The 25,737-nt window shown below is 42.8% G+C and overlaps 1 protein-coding gene across 3 annotated transcripts; it reads right to left on the bottom strand.

Annotated features, from left to right (window-relative positions):
* Window positions 1-3,888: 3,888 nt before the first annotated feature.
* SLC66A3 (solute carrier family 66 member 3) lies at window positions 3,889-16,061 on the bottom strand. 3 transcript variants are annotated; one of them, XM_068395648.1, is made up of 7 exons: window positions 15,804-16,061; window positions 13,405-13,487; window positions 12,870-12,939; window positions 12,131-12,188; window positions 10,783-10,903; window positions 9,538-9,579; window positions 3,889-4,010 (listed from the first exon to the last, which is right to left on the bottom strand). In XM_068395648.1, exons 1-7 carry the CDS (start codon window positions 15,944-15,946, stop codon window positions 3,976-3,978), a joined length of 552 nt encoding a protein of 183 aa, XP_068251749.1. In that variant the 5' UTR covers window positions 15,947-16,061; the 3' UTR covers window positions 3,889-3,975. The 3 variants fall into 3 exon arrangements, with proteins under 3 accessions (XP_068251749.1, XP_068251732.1, XP_068251741.1); XM_068395631.1 differs by lacking the exon at window positions 3,889-4,010 and adding an exon at window positions 5,958-7,720; XM_068395640.1 differs by lacking the exon at window positions 3,889-4,010 and adding an exon at window positions 5,958-6,484.
* Window positions 16,062-25,737: the final 9,676 nt, after the last annotated feature.

Below are 25,737 nucleotides of genomic sequence, written 5' to 3'. Positions count from 1 at the left end.
AGCCAAGCTGCACATTAACCTTCTGGAAAAATCAGGGGTCAAACTTCGAGCCAGAAGCTGAAGACACTTGTAGGGAAGTTGCTCTTTGATTCCCATCCAAGAGCTCACCAGCATGGAAGCTGGACAGGAAGATCCCATCAGAGTTAACATGTCAGTTGTCACAAGGACCTTTCTGCAAGGAGATTTCCACTTCTGTCCTAGTTGTGTACTGCAGTTTCCTACTTCTAGTGGTTCCTGCCAAAGCTCAACCCCTCACAGTGCTGCCAGCCAGCCAGCACCAAGTCTGCATCCTGAAGGAAGCATTGTGGTGTTTGGGCTTCTTAGCACGGTTGATGCTGTAATGAAAACGTGACATGGACCATAGTACCATGTAGGACTTAGGGACATGCAAAAGGCTCAAGTATCTTTGCAGTCAGTGACAGTGGCCAAATTTAAAACATCACTGAAGTGTCACTGCAAGTGTCTAAATCTTTTACTATCTCTGTTGAAGACACTGAACCTCCTACATTTCTGACAGGCATTCAGCCAGGAAGGCTGCTGCGAGAAATTACATGCTTTTTCTCTTTAGTTTCTCAGGCAGTGTCAGATGATCATTAGAAATTTGAGCATTTGTGTTTATAATCTTACAACCTATTAGTGTCCCATCTAGCTTTGAGAGAGTCCTCCTTGGAAGAGGATTTATATATCTTGGTCTCAAATGCCTTCACCCATGCTGTGCTTGTGAGGCCATATTTGGGATGCTGCTGTGAAAAGGGGAAACTTGTACAAAAACGAGATTCTTACCTGCATCGCTCTGACAAACCCTTACTCCTCCTTACTCTATTTCTAAGGCAGGAGAACATAACAACAGTCCATGGTCCAGTTCAGGAAACTGGAATATTTCAGTCTTCTCCACATTGCTGGTTAATTTTCCTCAGCATTCATGTTAAAATATTGATTCATTTGTTTTTTCAGAGAACTATAGAATATCTGGAGTTGGAAGGGACCCGTAAGGATCATAGAGTCCAACTCCCTGCTCCTCGCAGGACTACCTAAAACTGAACCGCACCACTAAGAGCATCGTCCAGACGCTCCACGAACTCTGACAGGCTTGGTGCCTTTTCAGTGCATTACAGTTGATCTTCAGAATATTTTATGGACCATCATCTCTGCACATACTACACTTTAAATTGAAAACATTATTTGTAAGCCACTTAGGGGATTATCAGCATCCCATGGACCACGAGTTTTTGCCTACTGCTTTGAAGTATCCCTCATGAGAGTGGGAAGGATTTTCTTCTGGATCTCTGTAAAAGATGTTGATGCAGCGGTTCTGAAAGTAATTCGTGTTCTTTGTTGAAGTTGCATATAAAGTGGACAGTGATGTACTCAGACATGCTCATCTGAGAAATGAGACAAGTCTACTGAGATGTACGTGGCAGAAAAGAACACTAAGTCTAAACACATCAAATCTAGTTCTCCCCAGAAGCTACTGCAACAAATGGGAAAGCTCACCATAAAACCATTGCTCCAAGCAGTGGAGACTCAGAGGAACCATAATTTATTAGCACAGGGATGCTAATTGCCAGGCCTTGTTATGAAGATCGGGGTTTTGAGTTGAGCATTGTTTTATAAGGGTAAGAAAGTCAAGTTACTACCTGGTACTTGTGTGAAGCTAGATTTGACCACTGCTGCTTTTGCTCCAGTAATCTTACAGAAGCTCCAGGATTAAAGTGATCTTTCAAAATGAAAGTCACAGCAAAAGGTAGCAAAATTACAAAGTTGTAAGCATACGTAGTTTTGCATACCTTAAAGAAATCTGGAAAGACACATCTTCATCCTGAAAAGAAAGGGCAGAGAGCGCAGCAGCTGCATGTCGCTGCAGCCCTTTTCAGGTTGCTTGGAGGAGCTACGTAGAAGTTGCTTTCACAGCCAAGGCTTCAGTTGTATCACCCCATTCTGAGGTCTAGGCCTTCAATGTTTGTTCAGAGGTGTGAGCCTACTTTTATGCGTAGTCTTATATTGTCATGTCTCAGTGTGCCTCCTGGGTCATCCAGTTCTTGTCACTTGTCATCACCCTTGCTAGCTCTTTGGGATTTTTTTTTTTGCTCAGGGTGCTGTAGCACCACTTGGTAAGCATGGCCACCCAACAAGAAGCGTATCAGGCTTGTGGGATCACTGCCAATCCTCCTCTGCCTTTGGCTTGCCGACGGCTCAGACTTTTAAGCGCTGAACTGCCCTGTTAGCAATCCATCTTGGACATGTGCTACTTTTTATTAACGAGTGAATTGATGGAAACTTTTTTTTGGAGGTGTCTGAGGTATTTAATACCTTAACTGTTTTAAGGCTGAAGGAGCCAGGAGCCCCACCATCTGAACCCTTTTTCACATTCACTGGCCCTGGCGTTGTCTCTTACCTCAGCTGTGTTCCATTTTTCAAGCAGGCTGTGTAAGCTGCTGTTGTAGCTAGGCGCAGGCCTGGCTGCAGCTGCAGGATCGCATCTACTTGCTGGATCCCACGGCCTCGTGCTCCTGCGTGATGTTGTCCGGCGTATCACAGCCTGGGTGTACTGGGGACCACCTGAGATTCAGTAGGATCTGGGTAGCCACTTGTCTACCCTGGAGCGATGGAAGGGCTTGATAAATACAGTAAGGGAGCTCCCCTATATGCTTCCTATACCATTCAGAGCTCCAGCAGTGGGGGTTTTGTTACTGGGAAGGTAGGCATACGTGTGAGCTTCAAACAAACACCAGTGCTGAGAGAGGAAAATACCCTTGAGCTCAGAGCGTCGGTGAGGATTGTACGTCGTGCTGGTGGTGCATGTCAGGGAATAACAATTGAGAATCTCTCAAGATAAGTCACTGTCTCAGAAGTCATCTCAGTGGAATCTATAGGTGGCCAACTGCTCAAAGGTGAAAGAATTTCTTTACAGTAATTGGGTAACGTAAAATACGCTTTACACAAGCTCAATTGGTGCTTCATTAGAGTCCTGATTTGCATGACAGAGGGGACACTGAGGCACAGGCAGCGTGTTCTTCCATTCACGCTTTTCGTATAGTACGAGGCAGGCCGGCATCTTGGTACTGCTGGCCGAAGCCTCCAAATTCAAACAGAAATGGTGTAGATCCCAGCGTAGGCATATACACAGGTGACTTGCAATTACAATAAGGTGGTAAGTAGAATTTATTTTCAGCGTGGAGCCATGTTACTATTCAATTTGAATCATAATCATTATTAGGTAACATTTCTTGTTGCATTTTAGGCTGGTGCAGGTTCTGTCCTTTAAATTAGTTTCCAGAATACCTGACAGATAAAACAAGATGCCTGCCCTCTTAAAGCTCCCTTCCTTGGAGACAGTGATACCACATAATATACCGCAGTACTTGTTTAGGCTACTGACAATTTCAGACGCTTAAGAGCTGAAACAATGAAACAAAACGGGGTATGAACAAAATTATGACAATTCCATAAATATCCCTTTATGTATCCCCAGTTGAATTTCAGCAGGAGTACCACGTAGTGTAAGAAACCTCTTATTTTACCTCTGGTCCAAAGACTGGATTTTTTTCCAAGACAGAGATGGCGCTTGTCCCAAACCATTGCCAAGGCAGAATGGAATAGTTGACTTCTTTACCTTGAAGACGTCTGTATGTCTGTCTTGCCATCAGGCAGGGAACCCCTGAGGTCCATCAGGACTGGGGTCTGTGAGACTGCCAAAGGTCTTGCAATTGGATCCAACACAAGGGATGAGCTGGCAGGTTCTTACAGTAATGTTTATTGTGGCTCCTGGACACACATTTGACATCAACAGCCATCACCTCCAAGAACTCTTAACGTATCTTGGAGAACTCTAGTTCAAAATCAAGCAAATTAAATGCAGTACAAACCAAGAATTTAATAACATCCTATTTTAAGTCTTTTTCAGCTTCCTCACATTCCAAACTGGGACATCCTTAGACCATTATTAGTGATGAAGGCAACATTTCATGTTCTGCTTCATACATAAATATGAATCTCAAGTATCGAAGAATCTGGAAGGGAATGGAACAAACCAGCCTGAAAAGAACGAGCAGGGAAGTAATTATTATTTATCATCACAGAAAATACATGGCTGGGAAACTACTTCTTTTGAGCTGATCTCCACATCTGTGTAGCTTTTCATTTATAATAGTTCTTCCTGTGGGCTCTGAGGTTGTTTCCTTTTTTTCCCCCAACTATTAGATATGTCCTTAAATGGATAATGATCGTTTGGTGGAGGAAGAGTAATGTTACTGCATTTAAAGGAGTGAATGAAGGCTTTCTACAAGTTGTAAGCTGTTTGGGACATTTTAGCTAATTGTGAATGTCTTTCTCCAGAGAGTCAAAGTGCTCTCAAATCCAGTTTCTGAGCTCCAGTGGTTGAGGTGCATCTCCACCACCCCAGCCCACTCCGTTCTCTCCTGTATTAACGGAGTAGATGAGCAGAACCACGTTCGGGACCAACTATGTGCACGACGTGAGCCAGCGGAAGAGGCTCAGGCGTCAGACAGGGACAGGCAGTTCTGAGCAGTCCAAGCAATAACATCTTTTGCTGGATTAGAGTAGCACAGAGAAACACATCTAAGGCTGCGTGGTCCTACTCCGCACAGAACGCAAAGTGTTAAGGAGGAGGCCCCTAGGGTGGGGGAGATGATGGCTTTGCAGTTGCATGCAACGTTCCTGTTCGCTGAGGACAGTTCAGAAACAGGCTTTTGGGAAAAGTAAACTATGCCCACCTTCCACCGCCTGCTCCTCGCTTTCAAACCCACAACCTGTTACCACTGGAATCGTGTTCTCATTCTTTTTTTGGATAGTAAATCTCATGATCCGTGTTTTCATGCTGTCACACTGAGCTTTGTAGCTGAGGGCAGATGGGAGCTTATCTGTTACCAAATGCACAGTTCATCATATCCACAGCTGGAGAGATTTGGGGTTACAGTGAAACCAGCAGGCTGTACAAGAATTCACATCTTGTCTTTTCACAGGCAAGCAATCTCTCAGTTTTTGACCGCCCCGACAGGACCCACACGCCTGACCAGCCAGCACAGGAAGGGCTGTTGTACCCTGAGCTTGCTGTGAGCTGGTGCAATTAAGACACCAAGTGTGTAATTCAGCACCTCCACAGGGTCCGTGAAGGAGGATGTATTACTTCCAGCCCTGTGGACAAAAGGTGCTCCCTGGCTTACACACGCCGCAGTAAACCCGAGATGCGTTCCCTGCCTTTGGCCAGCTGCCAGGTTACACAGCAAACAACTTCCTTGTATCCACCCTGAGACTCCTGAATGACAAGTTTAACAAGGTGTATCCTCCCCGGGTGTCCTGGCTAAAGCTATTGCCTTTAATCCAGCTACTGAGGAGATTAGGGTTTACGTACTGGAAAACCACAAGGTCTCTTGCAGCTTGAATGAGAGCTCATGGTCCAGCTTTCTAAGTCCACAAACTTACTTTACCTTAAGCTTGTGAACTATCCAGCTTTGTTTCTTTTCCTCGGTCTTTTTTTTTTTCCCGCAAGTTTCTAAAATGATTTATTCTTAAGTATGTTAAGTAACCCGTAAAGAACTTTTCTTAAAGGCATTTTCAGTATTTTATGATTAAAAAAAAACAACTTGAAGTGCTGATCCTCAAACTGAAAACAGTGTGTCTTCATTTTGCTACAGCATCACTCAGGAGTATGAAAGATGCCAACTGCAGACAGGGTTTGGACTCTATACACATCTTTCTCTATCAAGAAGAGGCTTTAATTTAAAAAGCGAGATGAGAAGTGTGTTTTTTTTCTTTTAAGATGCTCGAGCTATTTAGCATTTTACAGGTTAATACACAGCCTGATGCTTCAAATATTAAGGTGAAAGCTGCCCCTTACTGACCTGTAATGAATATTTCATTTTCTCTCCGTATTTGGAACCAGAATAAAAAAATTAAATGTAACGAAAACTAACTGTAAGAATGACATTAATCAATCGTGAAGTATAGCATTTATTAATAACCTGGAAAATGTATCACATGCCACCTGCCACCATTTAGACCACTTCAGATATTTCACACCGCTTCAGTAAAATCAGTAACAGGGTATTTACAGTTACTCTCTCAACCAACACAGAAACATTTATACATTTTATCGGAGCAGTAAAAAATCCTCATCTTTGAACTTGCTCTCACTAATGTGAGATACAGGAAATCGTATGTCCAGAGACATACCTCCTCCCACCCCTTCCCACTCTAAAATCAGCTTTACAGTTTAAAATCAGAGTTTACAAAGCAGCGACGCTTTCTGGTTGTGAGGGTCTCGGTCTGCTTGCTGAGTGTGCGCTGGCAGAAACACCTGCTGTTGCAGATCCCGCTCTTCCACAAGAGTCCAAGGATTTAGCATGGTGCAAGGAAAGCCTGTCTCAGCAGGAGTCACTGCAGTCTTCCCATGGTTCTCAAGGGTGTCAGGGCCAAGGGTGCCTTGGTTTTAACGTGCCAATCAACAGCAATGCTGTAAGAACTCCTTTAAAAATGTGTATATTTTCATTTTGGAGAACATTAATGGGAAATAAAGGCAAGCTGTATGATTAATTCTGTAGCTTTTGGTTGGAAAGGCATTACTTCCAAAAGCAAAACCCCCCGTTAATAGTTCTCAAAAATATCCTTTCCCCTTTTTAATATACCTACTACAAATTGATTAGAATCTCTGAAGTAAAAATTGAAGTCTTTACGTTCTTCAGCACAGACAGGCTAAAAACGACCGAAGCACAGAGCAGTACCATCAAAAAGCGGTACCCACTGGAGATGAGTGTGCTGTGGGGCATCAAGCTGCACGTGCACACGGGTCACGGTCAGCATGGATCGCACTGGGGGACTCTGGGTATCGGTTCAGGAACTTCTGCTCGAATGCAATTTTTAAGTCTGTTGGTCAAAGTATCATTAATTTATACACATTCTAGTCTCTGCTGTTCCCCAAACAGTGTGTTCAGGGAATGAGAGCTCAGGTTGAAAAAGAAGAATTCATAGTTGAGTTTTTGCTCTTATCCTAATAAAAACAGGGTGTATTAAAGAAAGTGACTGCACGTCTCCTGTATCAGCTGTTTAAATTGTACCATTTGTGTTGCATGTAAGTGCTACAATCCCAACTGGATTTGTGACTTAGTAAAATATGTTTAGAACCTTATTTTGGATTGGGCCTTGACTCAAGATTTTCTTCATCCTAAAATACAGATAGTTAACATCGAACTGATCGAGTTGCTTGCAAGAAGAAGACAGACATCTGTTGTTTGCAAACTCACAGCAGATGCAGAAAGATGAGTTGATGTGTTGGTGCAAAATTGCTCTTGTGTAATTGAAGAAAATTGCTTATGTGTAACCAGAAAGTACTGAAGCGATACGAGAATATATAAACATCTAAGTACGAAATACCTTGTTCTTTTAGTAAAAAAATCCAGAGAAAATGTGATACCAGTGAAACTTGTCCTAAATGACCAATAAAAATATGCTGCTTAAATTAAGTATCTTATCAGGATTATTTCTAAGAGAAAATAAGCATGACTCTACTAATACTAGGCTTAAGAGAGAGAGAGCTTCCTCAACCTTTGTTCTGTTTAAGCTTAATTGTATCAGGTTTTCTGATGGTCACTACGTTGTGTGCTGATGAGTGTCTTCTAATCAGTCTTTTTAGTTTTCCTGTAGTGCAGGATTGTGGCTGTGACCCAAATATTGAGAATGAGCATGGTTATGAAACGGATAAGAACTAAAATGGAGAAAAAAAAAATCTTGTAAGCATAAAGCCAAAAAAATCAACTGCTGTCATTTTCAGAAGACACGTTGTTTTGTGAACCTTCACTGGGGTACAAACAGGCTGGTTCCCATTCTGCGACTCTTTTCAGTCAATCAGTTTAAACTACCATGTTCAGGAACCCAGAAATTCTCGAAGTAAATATAGCAGAGAAGAGCATTTAGCACTTGCGAGTGATACCTGAAAATATTACACTACAGTACCTTTAATTCTTTTGTGACAAAACCAGGAGAATAGTACAAGTTTGAGTAACCTCATATAAATTTATATTTACACCTAAAATTAAACTCGGAGCTGCAGCTCACATGTCCTTTATCATTGCATGTGTTGTTTATAATAAAAGGATTATTCTCTACTGTCATCTGTTAACTTTAGACTTCAGGGAGACAGGAAATACTTGTATCTGTCAGATTTTAATGACAGGAAATATGACAACTGAGAAAAAAAGCAGTTTTTAAGTATCTTGGTTAACTTTCAGAATTTTTTTAAACCAAAATAAACATAGTATCTCTACCTGTGAGACCACTGTGAGACCACAATTTGAAGTACAGGCATATCTAACATCCATTTGGTAAAATGAATATTCATTGAAACATACACAAAACTTTGCTTCAGAAATACGTGATAGATAGTAGAAAGCCAGCTTTCTACTTTTAAGGTGTTTTTCTGCCTTCCTTCCTCCCCTCAATATACCTCTCTCGCTTCTAATCAGTTTAAGTGTGTAGCTGTGGGGGAACTGGACTCGATAACTGACCCGGACTACATTTCTGCGTGTGCATTATGCCATTTTTTTGGTGATCCAGTTAACTGCATGGCCCCACAAACTCTACTCTGGCAAAGAGAGCAGCAAGCACAGGGGTGAAAATGAGTGACTGAAAAGGGGACTTCCTTTTTCAGTGAAAGGGCCCCTTGAACTGCTTGTAAAACTAGAGCCTTACTGTGCTGCGGAGGACTCCTTAAAAAAAAATAAATCCCTTCAAATGATGTTTCTGATGAAATACCAGTTTTGAACTAGGCATTAGGAGTTATATATATATGCCACCAAATAAAGTACAATGTGATTTTTTCACTGTTCTTACATCTACCAAGTCTTGATTTCGAACCATTTATTGAAAAACCCACTGCACTCCTTAACTCTTTCCATTTTGTAAGGATGGTAAGAAGCTGTTAAATAAATTTGCTTTACAATGAAATCAGCTGCAAATTATCTATTTTAAGCTATTTTTTTGTGACTTTCTTGCCAGCCTACCATTTCATTTTCAGCCTGCCATAAACTTTCTGAATGTTGTGCCTAAAACTATTCATATACTAAGCTGAACTTTAAATGGTTTTCTAGAAGAATTTTTTAATGCACAAACCTCAAAATAAGAAAAGGAAACACTATTTGAAAAGCTACCACTCAATTATTGCAGATTTATTAAGTTGTATTTTACTAAACTTATTTATGTATTTGAATATTAAAGATTTTTAATGCTTTATTCTGCTATTTTCATAATTAATTTTGTAGTCCTTTTGCCTTTTGAAAAAAATGGCTTTTGGACCACTTGTCACCATGGGATAAGCATTAAGCAGTTTTTTTTGTTTTCTCTAGGTATTTGACTGATTTGTAATCCTGTGCTACTTTTTTAGCAGTGACTCCTTCCCTCACCGTGCTAAACCACCAGGTTCACGGTTTGTTCTCCTGAGACCAGATAACTGCTTTTACAAAAGAGCTAAAACCAACCATGGCAGCTGTAACCTTGGAAAGGCAGGCAATCCCAGACTTTACTCACCTGCGAGATCATTCGTAGTCATTACAGTTGTAACTATTCTTGCTGTAAATGGAATGAACTCTGATTAGTGGACTACAGACGACACGATTATACCTTCAAAAAATGATGAAATATATATTTTCCAATAGAGGATAATCTTGCATGAAAATAAATGCTGTATAGACATTCCCACTGTTAGTGCATCCACTCTGCACTATTTTAGCTTCAGAGATCAAGCTCTCAAAGCTGAGTGACGCTGTATTAAGGGTCTTTTCTAATTAGAAAATCACTGATATAATTAGAATTTTTATATCTATATCTGTCTATCTCACTAGATTGGATGTGGTCAGAGTTTACCGCTTTTCCTTCTCTTCAGCCCCCTGCTTCAGCAGTTGATACTGAGCTACACCCACAATCGAGTTAGCATGCCTTACCCATTGTAAATGTTCACATGCATGCTTTTAGGCTTCTGCAAATGTGAGGAATTCAGCTTTCCCTCCCACAACAACTCTAAACATTCATTATTTCACATTTGCAGCAGACTAAAACCATTTACAACATTTATTGCCATTGTTCAGCAAATGTACCACAACTTCTAATTATTGACTTAAAAACATTTGTTTCACAGGGAAACAGATCCAGCATCACTATGTTTTATAGTAAGATTATTTTAAACAAGTGTTGTGAGTATGACAAAGGAACTTCTGACAAATAGCTGTAGAAGAATTGTTCATGCAAACCACTAGGTAATTAACACCTGAACTGCACAAATCACTGTTCTTGGTATGTTCTTAAATTCTCTGTTGAGAAATGTATTTACATGTAGTCCTAGAGTTAAAGGAATTTAGCAGTAAGTGTGTATTTGTAGATGACACTTCAGAATTAGCAATGTCTGACTGCCTAACTACAAAATTTAGCACCTTTTCATGCTGGATCACTAGTAATTTTATTAAATTCTAGAACATTGAAATCTTTTCTTTGTAAAGACACTCTTTCAGTTATTTCAACTGTATCAGGTTCCTTTGACCATATTTGCATGTTTTCTAAGTCAGCGTCATTGCGACTGAGCCTGTGTCAATGATAAAACTTGATTTCAAGAGACTGTGTGGTATCTGAGTCTCAGATACCACAGTAAGGGAAACTACATTAGGCAAGATTTTTACCTACAATGATTGAGTGAAGATCTGTTGAAAGAGGCATTAGGAGTGAGATAAGGCTTTTAAAAATGGAAACTCTGTGCTTTGTCCCAAGTTGCCCATAGCTTACTTGCGCAGGTATATGCAGACATACTCCAGGTCAAGGCACTCGCTTGTCCAGAATCTTTTGTCTGCCATAGACACCGCAGCTGAGCCAGCTTACTGGCTGCACTGATGAGCGTGCACAAATTCTGAAAAGCAGGTAAAAAAAGAGAAAGAACCTCTGCCTCTGCCATTGTGTTATCGAAGTGTTTAGCTTAGGGCTGTTAGTGTGTAACTTACTAAAAACCAGGACTAGCTTTTGCATTTAGAATAAAAACAATATATATACTTTTTCAGTATGTTGCAACCCAAGCGTTTCAGCTTCTTACTAAGGAACTGTGAAGCAAAAAAACTGAAGTTGCCAGAAGCAAGGAACTGGTTTCGGAGGTACTGCCCAGGAAGAAGCTCAGAGAGCACAATTGCTACTGCTGTTGGCAAATGCTTGATAGAGGCAAATACAATAAGAAGCAAAGAAATAAGAAAAAGCCTCTCGACCTGCTCCATAAAACTGTTTATGAAAGTTAGCTAAAATGAGACTGATCTAGTCTAAACAGCAAGATTGATTCAGACCATCTGTTACCATTATGTCTGGCAAAGAAAACCATAAAAGAATGAGAAAACTGACAAGAATGTGTGCAAAATGAGTCCAATTGGTGGGAACAAGTAATGAAGGGAACAGACTATTCACCCTGTCATCGTTTTAAGGGGGATTTTGCAAAGGCAGCGGGTAGAGGGGACCTCCACATGGGTCTCTCTGGCATGCCTGGACTTCCCTTGCAAGTAAGGATTGGTGTGAGGCTTAGAAGCTTTCATCCCCATTTCTATCATCTTTTGCATTAGCAGCTCCAGTTCATCTCAACTGAATTTTAACTTTCTCTTTCCTGATAAAAAGGGCAAAGACCATCTTTAACCTATGCAGGGCATTATCCGATGATCTTTTCCTTGCAAAATGCTAAGACTAAAGGGAAAAGGACTTTGTGAAATATTTAACATTCCCTATTGCAAATGCTTTGACTGATGCTCTATTCCTCTCACATTAAAGGTTTATTAATGGGGATTATGACATTAGGACTAAACAGGCAATCTTTTTTCAACATCTTGAATCTTTGTTATTTTTAATTAAGGCACCGCAATTAACAACTTTACCTCAGAACATTTTTTTTTTTCATAGAGTCTCTATTGCCAGTGCTATGTTTTCTAGCTACTCACAGAAGTGAAACAGCCGTATTTGAAAACTGGGGTTGTTCTGAAAGCTAACTCAAATGATTAATTCTTCCAAGGACAAATATAAGGAGAGATTTCACTGCTCAAGACGTCCAGAAAAAAGTTATTATTTCATATGTGGACCTAATTTCAAATAATCATGCAGCACTTACCATGCCCAGGTCTATTATCCACTTCCGCAGTGTCAGCATGTACCAGCCCCCCCAAAATCTTACATTATGTTAAGTTTCATAGCACTGAAAATTCTAGGATAGTGCAGCTCTTGAAACTCCCTGGGGAATTAGATTTTTTTAAAACATCTGGAAATAATCTTATTGAAACTTTATAACAGACTATACAATCTAGATAAATATATTAAGCACTGGTTGAAACACTGTGTTCCTCTTTTTCACACTGACTTTGGTTAAACAGTGTCTGGCGTTTCTCAAGAGCTGCTCCAAAGCACAGGACTTGAGATTTAAGCCCAAATCATATTAAAAAAAAAAAACAATACACTGCTGTGGGTAAAAAAAAAACAATGCACACTGTATTAACCAATACACACCGTATGAAAAAAAAATACACATCATAGCAAGTACAGTCTGCATGGGTAGGAATCAAAGAAAAAAGATTCATCATTTCCACCCTGCATCTCTGTCAAAGATGTAAATTAAGAACTGGTCTTATTCCTTATCAGCTGTGGGCCTTCTAAAGCTTAGCTACATATAAAGCTTACTTGTCCTAGAGATTTTACTGTGATCCCAGCAACCAGCATGTGAATGTGGAATGCATGCTGAGGGATGGCTGAAAATGATTTACAATGGTAGCGGAAAAGAAATAATGACATAGCTGCTATGCAAAGAACTACCAAACAAGCTACATAAACCAAACTTGCCAGATTTCAAAGGATACGTGACTGCATAGAACAAAGCTCGTTTCATGTTTCCACTGAAACGCAGAATAAACAAAAGGAGAATGACATCTGAAATAAATAAAAGATCGCTCGTCAGAGAAGGGAGAGAAGGGGCCCAAATGCACTCCTGGGCAGTTCCACTGGGCTCCATGTCTACGGAAACTCGTCTCTTACAGGTTTTGTCTCTCAAATTTGGTTATGTCCAAACCACTGCAAGCTCCAAAATGAAGCTTTTCTTAGAGTCTGGAGTGTTTATAATGTTTCTCCCCCACGTGGAGTCACTGGATTAAGGATGAGCTTACACTGCAACTCTGCCGTGTGTGTATTAGATAGCTCTTTACCTGATGAACTGTTTTCATAAAATTTATAAGAATTCAATTATATTAGAGATGTTGATTCCCTCTTTCCCCCGACTCCAGCTGGAACTGGTTGATGGATTCATATCACTGCAGTGCAGTACTGCACCTACATGCAGAGCCCTGGAGTGCTCAATGAGCCCTGTTTTATTTCCAAAACACGGCTTAAAAAAATTACCTTGTGCAATGATGATGGGATATTCCAGGTATGTCTGCAGAGGGTAACCATAATAGATCTGGTATCTCAGAAACACAAGGAAGCTGAACAGAAAGACAGAAAACAGCGTGACTGCACAAAGGGACAGGACAGCTCCTTCACAGCTTCTCTTTTCCTGTTTTGGTTGTGCCAAAAGGCTCTAGATAGGTGTAGCAGTTCAACTGATCAAACAAATACGAAGACAAACTGCAAGCCTGATGATTCTGCAGTCTATTTCTGTTACCCTCAAATAGAATAAGATGTAGAGAGCTGCCCACGCTTCTTGTCAAGGTCTTTGTGTCACAGTGTGTAAGGCAGAATTTTATTAATTACAACTGAGGAGAAAGAAAGAAAGACTTCCAGACTTAGAAGATACCTTCTTTTTGCAGTAGTGTTGGCACCTCTGGGATAACTCGGATTTTTTTATTTATGTCTGTAGGTCAATCTCTACATTATGCAAATTTTACAGGAGTAGAAAACATCTTCCAAGCTGCCTAGACTACACTGTTACAAGATTGCCCAGTGCAGCTGTACAGGTCAGACTGAGAGTATGTTCTTAAGTGCATCGAACAAGGGCAATTCTCCTTCTTGCCATTCCACAATAGAGGATCTAAAAGGAACTGAACTTTTATCATGTTTTATTTACTTTCTTCAACTTTCATGCAAGACCCTGGGATTAGACAGAAACTTCAAGGCTGCAGAGAAAACAGAAAGGACTCTTAGGGCATAGTTTTACATGAGGAAAACTTGATGGTGTCTGGCATAGAAAGATGGCATAGGGCACTGCCTGCCTTGTAAGAAACTGGCTTTTACAGTACTCAGGATTTAAATATCTGAACTTTCTAGAAGTCTTATTTCTTGTAGGGTCAAATTACACCTTGCCATCAGCACCATGCTTCTGTGTCACTCATCTGCCAGGTCACTGCATTCTGACTCTGCAGAACCATCCCAGTTTGCACCAGTAGCCTCAAAGTTCTCTGCAACTGGACCCAAAGTCTTTAAAGGCTGCAGGATAAATAAATAAACAAACAGTTCCAATAAACGTTTCAAAAAAGCCTGGTTGCAACTCTTCCAAAATAGTTTTGCCAGAGCAGGCGCACAACCTGTAGCAGTGTGGGTACTGTGGTTATCATGTGGGTGCTGAGGAGACAGCTAAAGAGCAACAACATGGGTTCAGTGCCATGGAGAAATGCGGGCAGGGAACGACCACAGCGGAGACCAAAGGGCTTCTGCACAGCTACGTGCAGAAAGGTGTCCGTACGCCTAAGCCTTTGCAGCACCAGACCGGGGTCCACAGCTGTGCCCCGAGCTGAAGGCGAGGCACAGGCGCGTTCAGAAACAATACGCTGGTTTTGCGAGGTGATTTTTCTGAATAAAAAGCCCTTTTTTAGCTTGGTGTGGAAAGCTAGCAGCCATCTGTCTGGATGTTCTGGCTACCTCCGTCCCTCAGTTCGGCAAATACAAGGCTCTTCAAGGTAGCTCCTCCCGCATGCTTGTACCCACATTTACGTGTACGTGTACAGTTTCTGTATTTATTTTCCATTCCATACAATCCTCTTTAAGCAAGATTTAATGAGTCTAGCCCATGTAAGCTTATTACAGACTGACAAATCCTTGGAGTTTGACAAGGTTTGTAATGTCCTTAAAGAATGATTATGTTTACTCATTTGGGCGAGAGAAGCCTGTCTAACTGGTACAATTACCTGCACAACAGGGTACACGGACCGTATAATAACCTAAATACTGGCCTGAAACCCAACAGCAGGTGTTGTCTCCAGCTGCGTGTGTGGCCTTGGAACTTGGTTTTGGGCAAGTTAAAAAAGCCGAGTTTCCCTTTAACCAACAGTGCGCAAACGCTTTAAAATAGGAAGTTTCTGTTCCGACGAGTTTGTAGGCGCAGTGAAGGCAGGAGGCGGCCCCTGAACACGACGGGCGTACCGAGGGCGTTATAGAAAGGAGCGCTTTTAAAACCGAAGAGAGGAAGGACCGCTGCCCGCCCCCTTTAAACAGCCACTCAACACATTCTCACGCGTGACCAGAGCTGTGAAGGAAGGCGCTTAATTATTAACAGCCTCAGCAAACCGCCCCGCAGTGCCCCGCCCTGCGGGAAGCCCCGCTGAGGCGAGGCGCCGCCGCCGCCCCGCAGCTGCGCGCGCAGCGGCCATGTTGTCCCCGCGTGCCCGTCCCCAGCCCCGCCGCCGCCTTACCCGGCCAGCTCCAGGAGCAGGCTGCCCGCGCTGAGCCCCCGCGCCGAGCGGGCCTTACCCGGCCAGCTCCAGGAGCAGGCTGCCCGCGCTGAGCCCCCGCGCCGAGCGGGCCTTACCCGGCCAGCTCCAGGAGCAGGCTGCCCGCGCTGAGCCCCCGCACCGAGTGGGCCTTACCCGGCCAGCTCCAGGAGCAGGCTGCCCGCGCTGACCCCCCGCGCCGAGCGGGCCGCCAGCACCGCCGCCAGCTGCGGCAGCTTGATCACGGCGCACACCGCCCAGGTGCTCCAGTGGGCCAGGTCCAGCAGCGTCAGCGCCATCCCCGCTGCGCACCCGCGGCAGCCCGGAATGGGCAACCCGCGGTGCGGTGGGGTGGGGCGGGCAGCCCGCCCGGCCCGGCCCGGCCCCGCTGGAGCGGGGGCAGCCGTCACGGAGCGCTCCTGGCGCCCGCGCTGCCCGCGGCGTGGGGCCCGCCCAGCCTGGGGGGAAAGAAGAGCCGGGCCCGGCAGCGGGCGTCCCCCGCCACGGATCGGCCTCGGGCGTCGCCGGGCCTGTTCGGCAGCCCCGGCGAGGCCGGTGCGGCTTCCTCGGGTGGTGGAATGCTGCCTGTCAGCCGCCTGCGGGGGAAGGGGCCGGTCACCCCCCTAGTCCTGTGCTGGCGTGTTGCCGCACGCCGCGGTGACCGGGGAGGGGGCACCGGGAGGGCTCAATGCCGCTGGTTGAGGCCTACCCACAGCTAATGCTCCACGGTGTCAGCGCCGAGAAACCTGAAGCTCCAGTTTCAGAGTGTTGGTCCTGAAATTACTCATTTGTATCTTAAAATCATCACACCAGTAATGATCGGATGCTGTGGTGGTGTAAAAGGTGAGACATGGGTTGTGTTCATTCAGGGTCAGCTCTTGCTTTGGAGCTGTCGGCTGGGTTTCAGTTTTCTCCCCCAAAGTGGAAGTCTCCAGTGCTTCAGCACCCGTGTTTTTCAGGTGCTGCTGTCTGGATCACCGTGGTGCTAATTGCTGCAGTAGGGATCGCGTAGTTTTGACAGTGGCACTTTTGGTTGCGCAGAAAGAAAGTTCAGCAATATTAAAAATTCCTGAATGCTGGACTTGTCAGATTATCGGAGGTGGAACATACACCTACTCATCATACACAGTTATACACAAAAATAGTAAAGCGCAGTTTTTAAAGCTTTTGTACTTAATCATCTCGTCAGAACTAAACGAGCAATTATCCAAGGAATGTGCTTTTGTACAGATCACACATGTACAGAATCGTGGCTCTTTCATGCCTGCAATATGGCCGGGACTACTCAGAGTGGTAAATATACCATTAATTCAGATTTTTGCCTACAGCATAATTGCTTTAACGTTAGGGGTTATTCGCAGGCATAAAATTTCATCTTTTTCATTTTAATGAAAGTTGCAATTCTGTATGACTAGTAGTTCTTAACACAGTTTAGTTTCAGCTCTTTTCTGACATTGTTTTCTGCTGTTTTGATAATATGATTTGACAAACAGTTTTATTGCATTCATTCCACGTACCTTTAGTGCTATTTTAAAACATTACTAATGCTTAATTTGTAAATCATGTTGCCCTCTGTGTAATTCAGTCATAGAAAGAAGCAGGTACATAGAAGTACATAAAATTTCAAAACTCTGATTGAAATAAATGCCCTCCCAAAACAGAATTTTAATTAAAAACTGTGTTTCTGCTAATATAATAACAAGCATTTCAAAGGCAATAGCTCTAAAGAAAAGAAAATTTGAAGTTACCTTAAAACAATACCTGTTCCAATATATTCTTGATAAGCTGAGTTCTCAGCCTTGTGGGAGTACTATGTACTTGAAACAAGTTGAATAACCCATCACACAAGATGAAGTTATCTATCTCATTTAAAATTAGGTCTGAGGTTTAGATGTGAAATATTTGTGTATCATCTGCGTTACTGTGTGGATTCTGATCCAACAAAATGCTGTAAAAATGGCAATAATACGCATTGCCTTGTGTCCTACTGGAGTAACCAAGAAGCTGAATTGACTTCAAACTGTTAAGGAGGTCCATGAGTGTATTTTTATTCAACTATTTTTATATTTCAAAAAGACATGAAATGTTTACCTTTAATCAGCGTTTCAGCTTTTTAAAAAATACATCCTGCTTTGCATTGCAAGGAATCAGTTAAGCAAAATGATTTACTTCCCCTCTCCTGCCTGTGTAACTGCTCTACAGCTGTTTACTGGCCACTTTTACTGAAGTAGCAGCTTAGCGAAAGAACAGACGTCACAGTGCTGGACAGCCCTGTTCAAGGTTCTGACAAAAAAAGATTTATCTATGACAATTACAAGAAATTATTTCTATTCTGTTTAAATTATTTAGTTTTATATCAGATTTCAGACTTTCTTACTTGGTTGGTTGAAGCAGAATGCAGAACCACTTTAAATTACAGTTCAGTGAATAAATTCATTACATTCGAATCTACAGTGCAGATTGCCTGTTTCGCAGCAGATGGGCAGTGGTTTAACACTGCTGCACCTCAAATAGGAATGCACATGATTCCTGTTGAAAAAAAAACTAGAGAAGGAAAATAACCTTTCTGTAATAACCAAAGACAAAAAGCCAAACCAGAGTATTTTTTCTAATAATGATGTTGGCTTATGATAGCTGGGTTTTTAAGCAAAGTAATGCCTTGATTTTTGTGGTTTTGCAAGGAATGCAGAGAGGGCTCTCTTGCTTGTTATTTCCACAGCCTACCATGCTAGCAGGGAGTAGTTCGTTTTACAGATAATTGGCGTGTTTTAAGCTCTAGGTTAAAATAAAGGAAGTTCCACAATGGGGCAACCTGTGGGGATGGAGACAACCCCCAAGAGATGAGTGGAGGAAGGCTGGGGGTGGACAGAGTTGGCCAGGGACAGCAGGGTGCAGGAGGGTCGCTCACTCGCTTGCCCTGAGAAGCGGGGGTGACACTGTGTGAATACACACAGCCTGGGAAAGAAAGTGGAGGAACTGCACGTATCAGCACAGTTGCAGAGCTGGATCCTCTTTGGGATCACAGCGACAGGGTGGCATAGCTCGTGACGAGTGCTGTGATGGAAGGATACAAGCTCTTTTGGAAAAGCAGGCAGGGAAGTGAGTGGAAGTTGTGTTCTACAAAAACATGCATCTCTGCCTGGAGCTTTCCTCCGCTTTGGAGTGAGCAATGAGCCAACTGAGATCTGAGGGGCTGGGATCGGTGGGGAGACCAGCATGGGAACATTGTGGGGGCACCTGCTATAAATTGCCTGATCAGGATAAGGAAGCAGATTAAGCCTTAAATAAATAACTAGAAGAAAGCTCATGGTTGTAGGCCCAGCCTTCTTTGGGGATGTAGAAACGCTCTGGTATCTGGAAGAACCACTTGGCTGGATAAGAGCAGTCCAGCCAATTTTTGTGGGGCATCAAGAACTTTTTTTTTTGTCCAGATGCTGGATTTGTTACTCAGAAACAAGGAGGAACTAGTAGGCAATGTACAGGTCAAGGGCAGCCTTGGCAGCAGTGACTACAGGACCTTAGAGTTAAGATCCCAAGAGAAGTAAGGAAGGCAAATAGCAGAATAAAGATTCTGGGCTTCAGGAGAACAGAATGGGGCTTGTTCAGGAAACCTGCCTGTCAGTATCCCTCAGGAAATTGCTATGGGGGGCAACGGAGCCTAGAAGAGTGAGGTGATTCAAAGACACCATGCTCATAGCACAAAACCAGTCTCTCCAGTGAGCTGAAATGTGAGCAGGCATGGCAGAGGGACGGCACGGCAGAGGAAGAGCTTGGCCGAATGGGCAACCCTTGCCTGAACTCAAACACCAAAAGGGAGGGTTTGGAAGGTGGAAGCAGGGATGAGCTACCCAGGCAATACAAAAGGATTGCCCAGGCATGTGGGGATGGGGTTCAGAGATCAAAGCTCAGCTGGAGTTGCTGAAATTGGCAAAGAATGTGAATAACACCGAGAAAAGTGTCCGAATTACTTTGGCAACGAAAGATGAAGGAAAATGAGGGCAAGCTCTTTGACAAGGCAGGGGACGTACTTAAGAATGGCATGGAAAAAGACAAGGTGCTCAGTGCTTTTTTTGTCTCAGTTTTCACTAGCAAGGTCTGCTCACAAGCCTCTCGGGTTCCCTGAGCCTGGTGGCACAGTCAGAGGGAGTGAAATACTAGCCACGATGGAGGAAGACAGAGTTGGGGACTGCAGAAGCAAACTGAATAAAGACTGCTCTGTGGGACCAGATGGAATGCATCTGAGGGTGTTGAAAGAGCTGGTCATTATTACTGCAAGGCTGCTGACCATTTTTCATCTTTGGAAGGCTGTGGTTATCAGAGGAGATTTCCAGATGACTGGAAAAAAGGCAAATCTGTCTTTTCACAAGAAGGAGGATCCAGAGTGCAATAGGCTGGTCAACCTAACCTCAGTTCCTAGGAAAATTATGGAGCAAATCTTCCATAATGGCCTCCTCCTCTGCCCTTTTCAGGTGCATGAAAAACAAGATGGTGATTGTGAACAGCCAGTTTGGATTTACCATGGGCAAATAGAACCTGAATTGACCTGATTGCCTTCTCTGAGAGAGCTGGCTTGGATGAGGGAAGAGCCGTAAATGTCATTTACCTTGACTTTATCAAGGCCTTTGACATGGCCTCACTTACAGATGCAGGCTGGATGGGAAGACCACGAGGCTGGTGGAAAATTGAGCAGCCGGGCTCAGAGAATAGTGGTTAGCAGACTGACATCCAGTGGGTGGCCAGACTGTGGGTGGTGTTGCTCAGGGGCTGATACTGGGGCCAATACTGTTTTAAATTTTGCATTAACAACCTGGCTGAGGGGTGGAATGCGTTCTCAGCAGGTGTGCGGGACAATACCACATTGCGGGCAGCCTTTGACACGCAGGGCAGTTGAACTGCCACTTGGAGGGATCTTGTCAGGCTGAAAAGATGGGCTGACAGAAAACTGATGAAGTTTAATAAAAATTAAAGCCTGCAGCCTGTGACAGAGTAACCTCAGGCATCAGTAAAGGCTGGGGGTCAACAAGTCCTTAAGGAAAAGGACATGGGGGTCCTAAGGGACAACAAGTTGAATGTGAGTCAGCGTTGTGGTCTGCTGGCAAAGATGGACAACTGCATCCTGGGCTGGGTTAGCAAGAACGTAGCCTGCAGGTTTATGGAGGTCATCCTTCCTCTCTGTTTGGCACTTGTGAGACCACACCTGGAGTACTGCTGAATACTGGAACAGGGGCTCAGGGAGGCTCTGGAATCTCCATCTCTGAAGATTTTCACAACTCTGTAGGACCAGGTCCTGAGCAACCTGATGTAATATCAACGTTGGCCTTGCTTTGAGCAGGGGACTGGCCAGGAGGCCACCAGAGGTCCCTTCTGGCCAACATAACTCTGATTTCACATACTTTATTCCTTACGCAAGCTGCATATTTCAGGCCCCATTCTGCCACTGGAGGCATCAAGGTAAAAACAAGGTAAAAGTGATCAAGATTTTTAAAAAAAAGGATGACTGATTCTAGCTACTCTTCGTGTTTGGTTGTATTTGCTGAACACTTTTGTAGTACCCAAGGACTGGGACTTTTACTATCGACCTGAGTAGTAAGACTGATGCAGAATTGTCACAAAAGCTTGCCATGAGGAAGGAGGTTACCTCTGGGCTGAGAGACTCCTCGGTGGTGGAGTGACAGACAAAACTCTGATTTCAAGAACCTCCTCTTACTGAAGAAGTCCAGTGGATCCCTGTGTACCATGTTTGAGGTTATGTTGTACAAGTGTGCGTGATAGGAATATAAAAGAAACATTGGAGGTTGCATGTAGTTCAATGGTTTTGTGTGCAGTATGTTATATATATTTCTGGCAAACTGGAAACATGACTATTTATATAAGGTTTACTTGATGTTAGGCTGAACAGAAGCATCACAAATTGAATGAAAGTACTGTGAGCAAAAAAAAAACCCCAAACCCTGTTGACTCAGTGTTTGCTCTGTGAAATGGTTTATTCAGTTGACTGAAGGCCTGAAGGCCATTCTGGGTAATGGCATGTTATCTATAATAATATGGTTAGCTAAAAAGTAGTACTGAAAGAGCCTAGAATACCAAAACTGCTCCCTCCAAGTACGCACTTAAAAACCTAACCTAAAACCTAACAAAGCCAAAGAACTGGGAGAGAGAAATGAGAAGGAAAATCTGTTAACTAGTTTGTACTGGGACTCCTTAAATTGATTTCCGTATTAAATTTGGAATTGTCCCTTTTATGTAGAAAATCTACATTGAGCTTGTAGCCCAGAGAGGGGATTGAGCTGTAACATTTGGATCTGGAACTGATGTTGTTCTAGATCATGCTTACATCAGAATTACTCAAATAAGAGGCTCCAGTAAGAGTTCAGAGTGTGAGTACGTTATGGCAGCCCTTACTAAGGTCCTGGTGTGTGATGCCTCCTGCATTCTTGCTAGAGGTCTTACAATTCTCCCAGAGCATGCAAATGGATCTGCCAGCACTGAGGAGCAGCTGCAGTATAATCACGCTTGTTCCAGCAAAAAAAGATGGTTGACTCACTGAATCTGAAACACCCCCACACGCTGGTTTTGCCCTGTGGCTTTTATGTTTTTCAGTGAAAATCAATTCAGTAGCCCTATGGTAATACAGTGCTAGCAATCTGTCAGCATTTATTTAAATTTTACTATAGAAGAGTTTATATAAACATTGTGTTTTCCGTTCATTTGGCTTTTAAGAGAAATAATAATATGACTGCTAATAAGCATTGTGATAGTTGCAGATGGTTCTATGCTACGTTGTTGGTTTGACTTGCTTCTCTTTTGCGGCAATACCTGTAGCTGAAATAAGTTACTGCATGAATACATTTGTTAATTCACAGATATAAAATATATCCAGTGATGATAATTGGTCATTAGTAAATGGGGAAAATAGACATAGAGTTTGAAGTGATCAGGTCAAAGTCATAGAGTGAAACCAAATCTCGTGATTTTTATAGCTATTGTGCCTGTATATTTGCAGATTACTTCTTAATGCAATTTATCAATCACCATATGCCAACTGAGAGTTTCCTTTTGGCATTCCCCAGGTTGAAACAGTTAAGAGACATTTACAGACGTTTTGCTCCATCAGCCTGGCATAAAGGTCTTGTGCTGAGGTGAGGCTGTAACCCCAGATACTTGGAAATTCCTTTTCTAAGTACTGGTGGTTTTGTGGATACGTACAGCTTCTGAGAGAGGCTTTGAGAAGGTTACAAGCTGCAGTCAGTCTATGGCATATGTGCCCTCTGACAGAAGAGGGCTGTGGGCAGGGCTGTGCAAGTGCCTCTTCAGCCTTTGGCAGAACTTCTGAGTTTCTCAGAGAAGCATGTGTGTTTCAAGGAATTCATCCAAGCAAACATGAAGTTTTCGTAAGAGGGAAAAGCATACCTGACACGGATTCAGAGTAGCGAGTAGTTTTGGAGAGCGACATCCTCCTTTAGGAAAGGTTTACTGATTTCTGTGTGGGCAGGATTTAGGAAAAGCAGCTTGAGGTCCTAACAAGTTATTGTTGATTTCTAAAACCAACAAAACAAAAAATACCCCACTTAGAAAATAGAATACTATTACTATACTATACTTAAAAAGCTATTATCTGCTTTAAGATGAACTTCAATTCAGAATTTTTGGTCTATAGAGTGTTCTTTATAGAAAGCAAACAATGGGAGTGTTTGTATGTACATAATACATACAAACATGATGCCTGGACTGGCAGTATGGTCCATCTAATGTTCATACATAATTATCCTCTCCCTTCCCTATTCTAGGAATCTTACTGTTTATGCAGTAATTTTCACAGCATGATGAAACCTTCTTTGTAGGAAAACCCATTTAATTATTTTGTTTACTTTAGAGTAATTTAAAGGTCAAGAAACAGTTTTAAATACAGTTTCTAAGAAACACAATTGTATTTACAGTCATCGCTGATCTTATAAAACAAAACTTTATAGTTAAGATGCCAGCTGGGAACTGTATACAAAGACGATTCTAGAAGTATGAGAAATACAGATTTATATGAGCTCGCATATGTTCTGTTTTGTTAAAAAATGTATTTTACACATTTTTATTATAAGCAGAACTCAAAATGAGAACACACAAAATTTGGAGACACTGGAAACATCTATGCAGCAAGTTACAATTAATATTAACAATCCTCAAAAGTCTACCGAGAAATCAGTGTATCTAACTGAAGAATTAAATTAATATAGCTACCCACTTGTGCTCTTTAACTGAAAGAATACAGAAAATGAGTTGTCTAAACATGTATAATCTCTTGTTTGAGATCTGGCAGCAAAAGGGAAAAAAGCTTATAAAACTGAAGCACAAGTGATACATCATAAGAACTCTTTACAAGAAGCTTACAACACAGTTTAATATCTACACAATCTCTTTAATAAATGGAATTTCCACCGATTATTTACAGATTTCAATTCTGTTACCATCTTATCCAGTCTTTCTAAGAGACTCTGCTTATGCAAATAAGGATTAGTTGGCAAAGTTAATTATGGTAAAAGAAAAAGGATTGTTAAACTTGGGATGAAAATGGTGTCTAAAGAATATTAGTTACCACCATTCATACAGGGCTCAGTTCTGGGGCCGGTGCTGTTCAATATCTTTATAGATGATCTAGACGTAGGGATTGAGTGCACCCTCAGTAAATTTGCAGATGACACCAAGATGGGTGGCAGTGTCGATCTGCTGGAGGGTAGGAAGGCCCTACAGAGGGATCTGGACAGGTTAGATAGATGGGCCGAGACCAACGGCATGAGGTTCAACAAGAACAAGTGCCGGGTCTTACACTTTGGCCACAACAACCCCATGCAGCTCTACAGGCTGGGGGAAGAGTGGTTAGAAAGCGGCCCGGTGGAAAGAGACCTGGGGGTGCTGATCAACAGCCGGCTAAACATGAGCCAGCAGTGTGCCCAGGTGGCCAAGACCAATGGCATCCTGGCCTCTATTAGGAATAGTGTAGCCAGCCGGTCTAGGGAAGTGATCGTCCCTCTGTACTCGGCACTGGTGAGGCCGCACCTTGAATACTGTGTTCAGTTCTGGGCCCCGCACTTCAAGAAAGATGTTGAGGTGTTGGAGCGAGTCCAGAGGAGGGTGACCAAGCTGGTGAAGGGTCTGGAGGGTCTGACCTGCGAGGAACGGCTGAGGGAGCTGGGGTTGTTTAGCCTGGAGAAGAGGAGGCTCAGAGGTGACCTTAATGCAGTCTACAACTACCTGAAGGGAGGTTGTAGTGAAGTGGGAGTCGGCCTCTTCTCCTGGGCAGCTAGTGATAGGACAAGAGGACACAGCCTCAAGCTTCGCCAGGGGAGGTTCAGGTTGGATATTAGGAAGCATTTCTTCTCAGAAAGGGTTATTAGACATTGGAACGGGCTGCCCAGGGAGGTGGTGGAGTCACCATCTCTGGATGTGTTTAAGAAAAGACTGGACATGGCACTTAGTGCCATGGTCTAGTTGACATGGGGGTGTCAGGGCAATGGTTGGACTCGATGATCCCAGAGGTCTCTTCCAAACCTGATTGATTCTGTGATTCTGTGTGAGTGCGCTCTTTGAGATGTGTTCTTATGTGTCTGTCAGGAGGGTCAAGCCTCTCAGATGTGTGTGATTAAAAGAGGCACGTCCAGATTTTGTGAAAATCATTTTCTATATGAGTAGTTAGAAGAATTAGAAATATATTTTCCATCATCAGAAAAATTAGGTGATTAATCTGCATTTTAGAGGTGCAATCTATTTAAACCTGGTGTAATTGAAATAGGATTTTTTTCATTCTTTTGGATGTGTTTGGAAAATGGTGTTTGCAAAGTGTGTTCTGATCCCAGCAACTCTGGTGTAGGTCCGAGAATTGGTGAAAAGCTCTTCAGATGGTCATTCGATTTATACACGAAAAGACAAACCCTATTGAATACGTCATTCTTGATGGATGTCTGTGTTTAACCTTCAAAGGTGGAGATTCCTCAGGGAATCTATTCCAGTGCTGCATCAGCCTTACCACTAGCTTCCCAAGATGTTAATATGATTCTTCCTTGCTATAATTTAAGCCTGTTATTTTTACGATGTCTGCCAC

Source organism: Nyctibius grandis, chromosome 1 (genome assembly GCF_013368605.1).
Source record: "Nyctibius grandis isolate bNycGra1 chromosome 1, bNycGra1.pri, whole genome shotgun sequence".
In the NCBI taxonomy this organism is placed as follows: Eukaryota; Metazoa; Chordata; class Aves; order Nyctibiiformes; family Nyctibiidae; genus Nyctibius; species Nyctibius grandis.
This window is presented reverse-complemented; position numbering and strand designations above follow the sequence as displayed.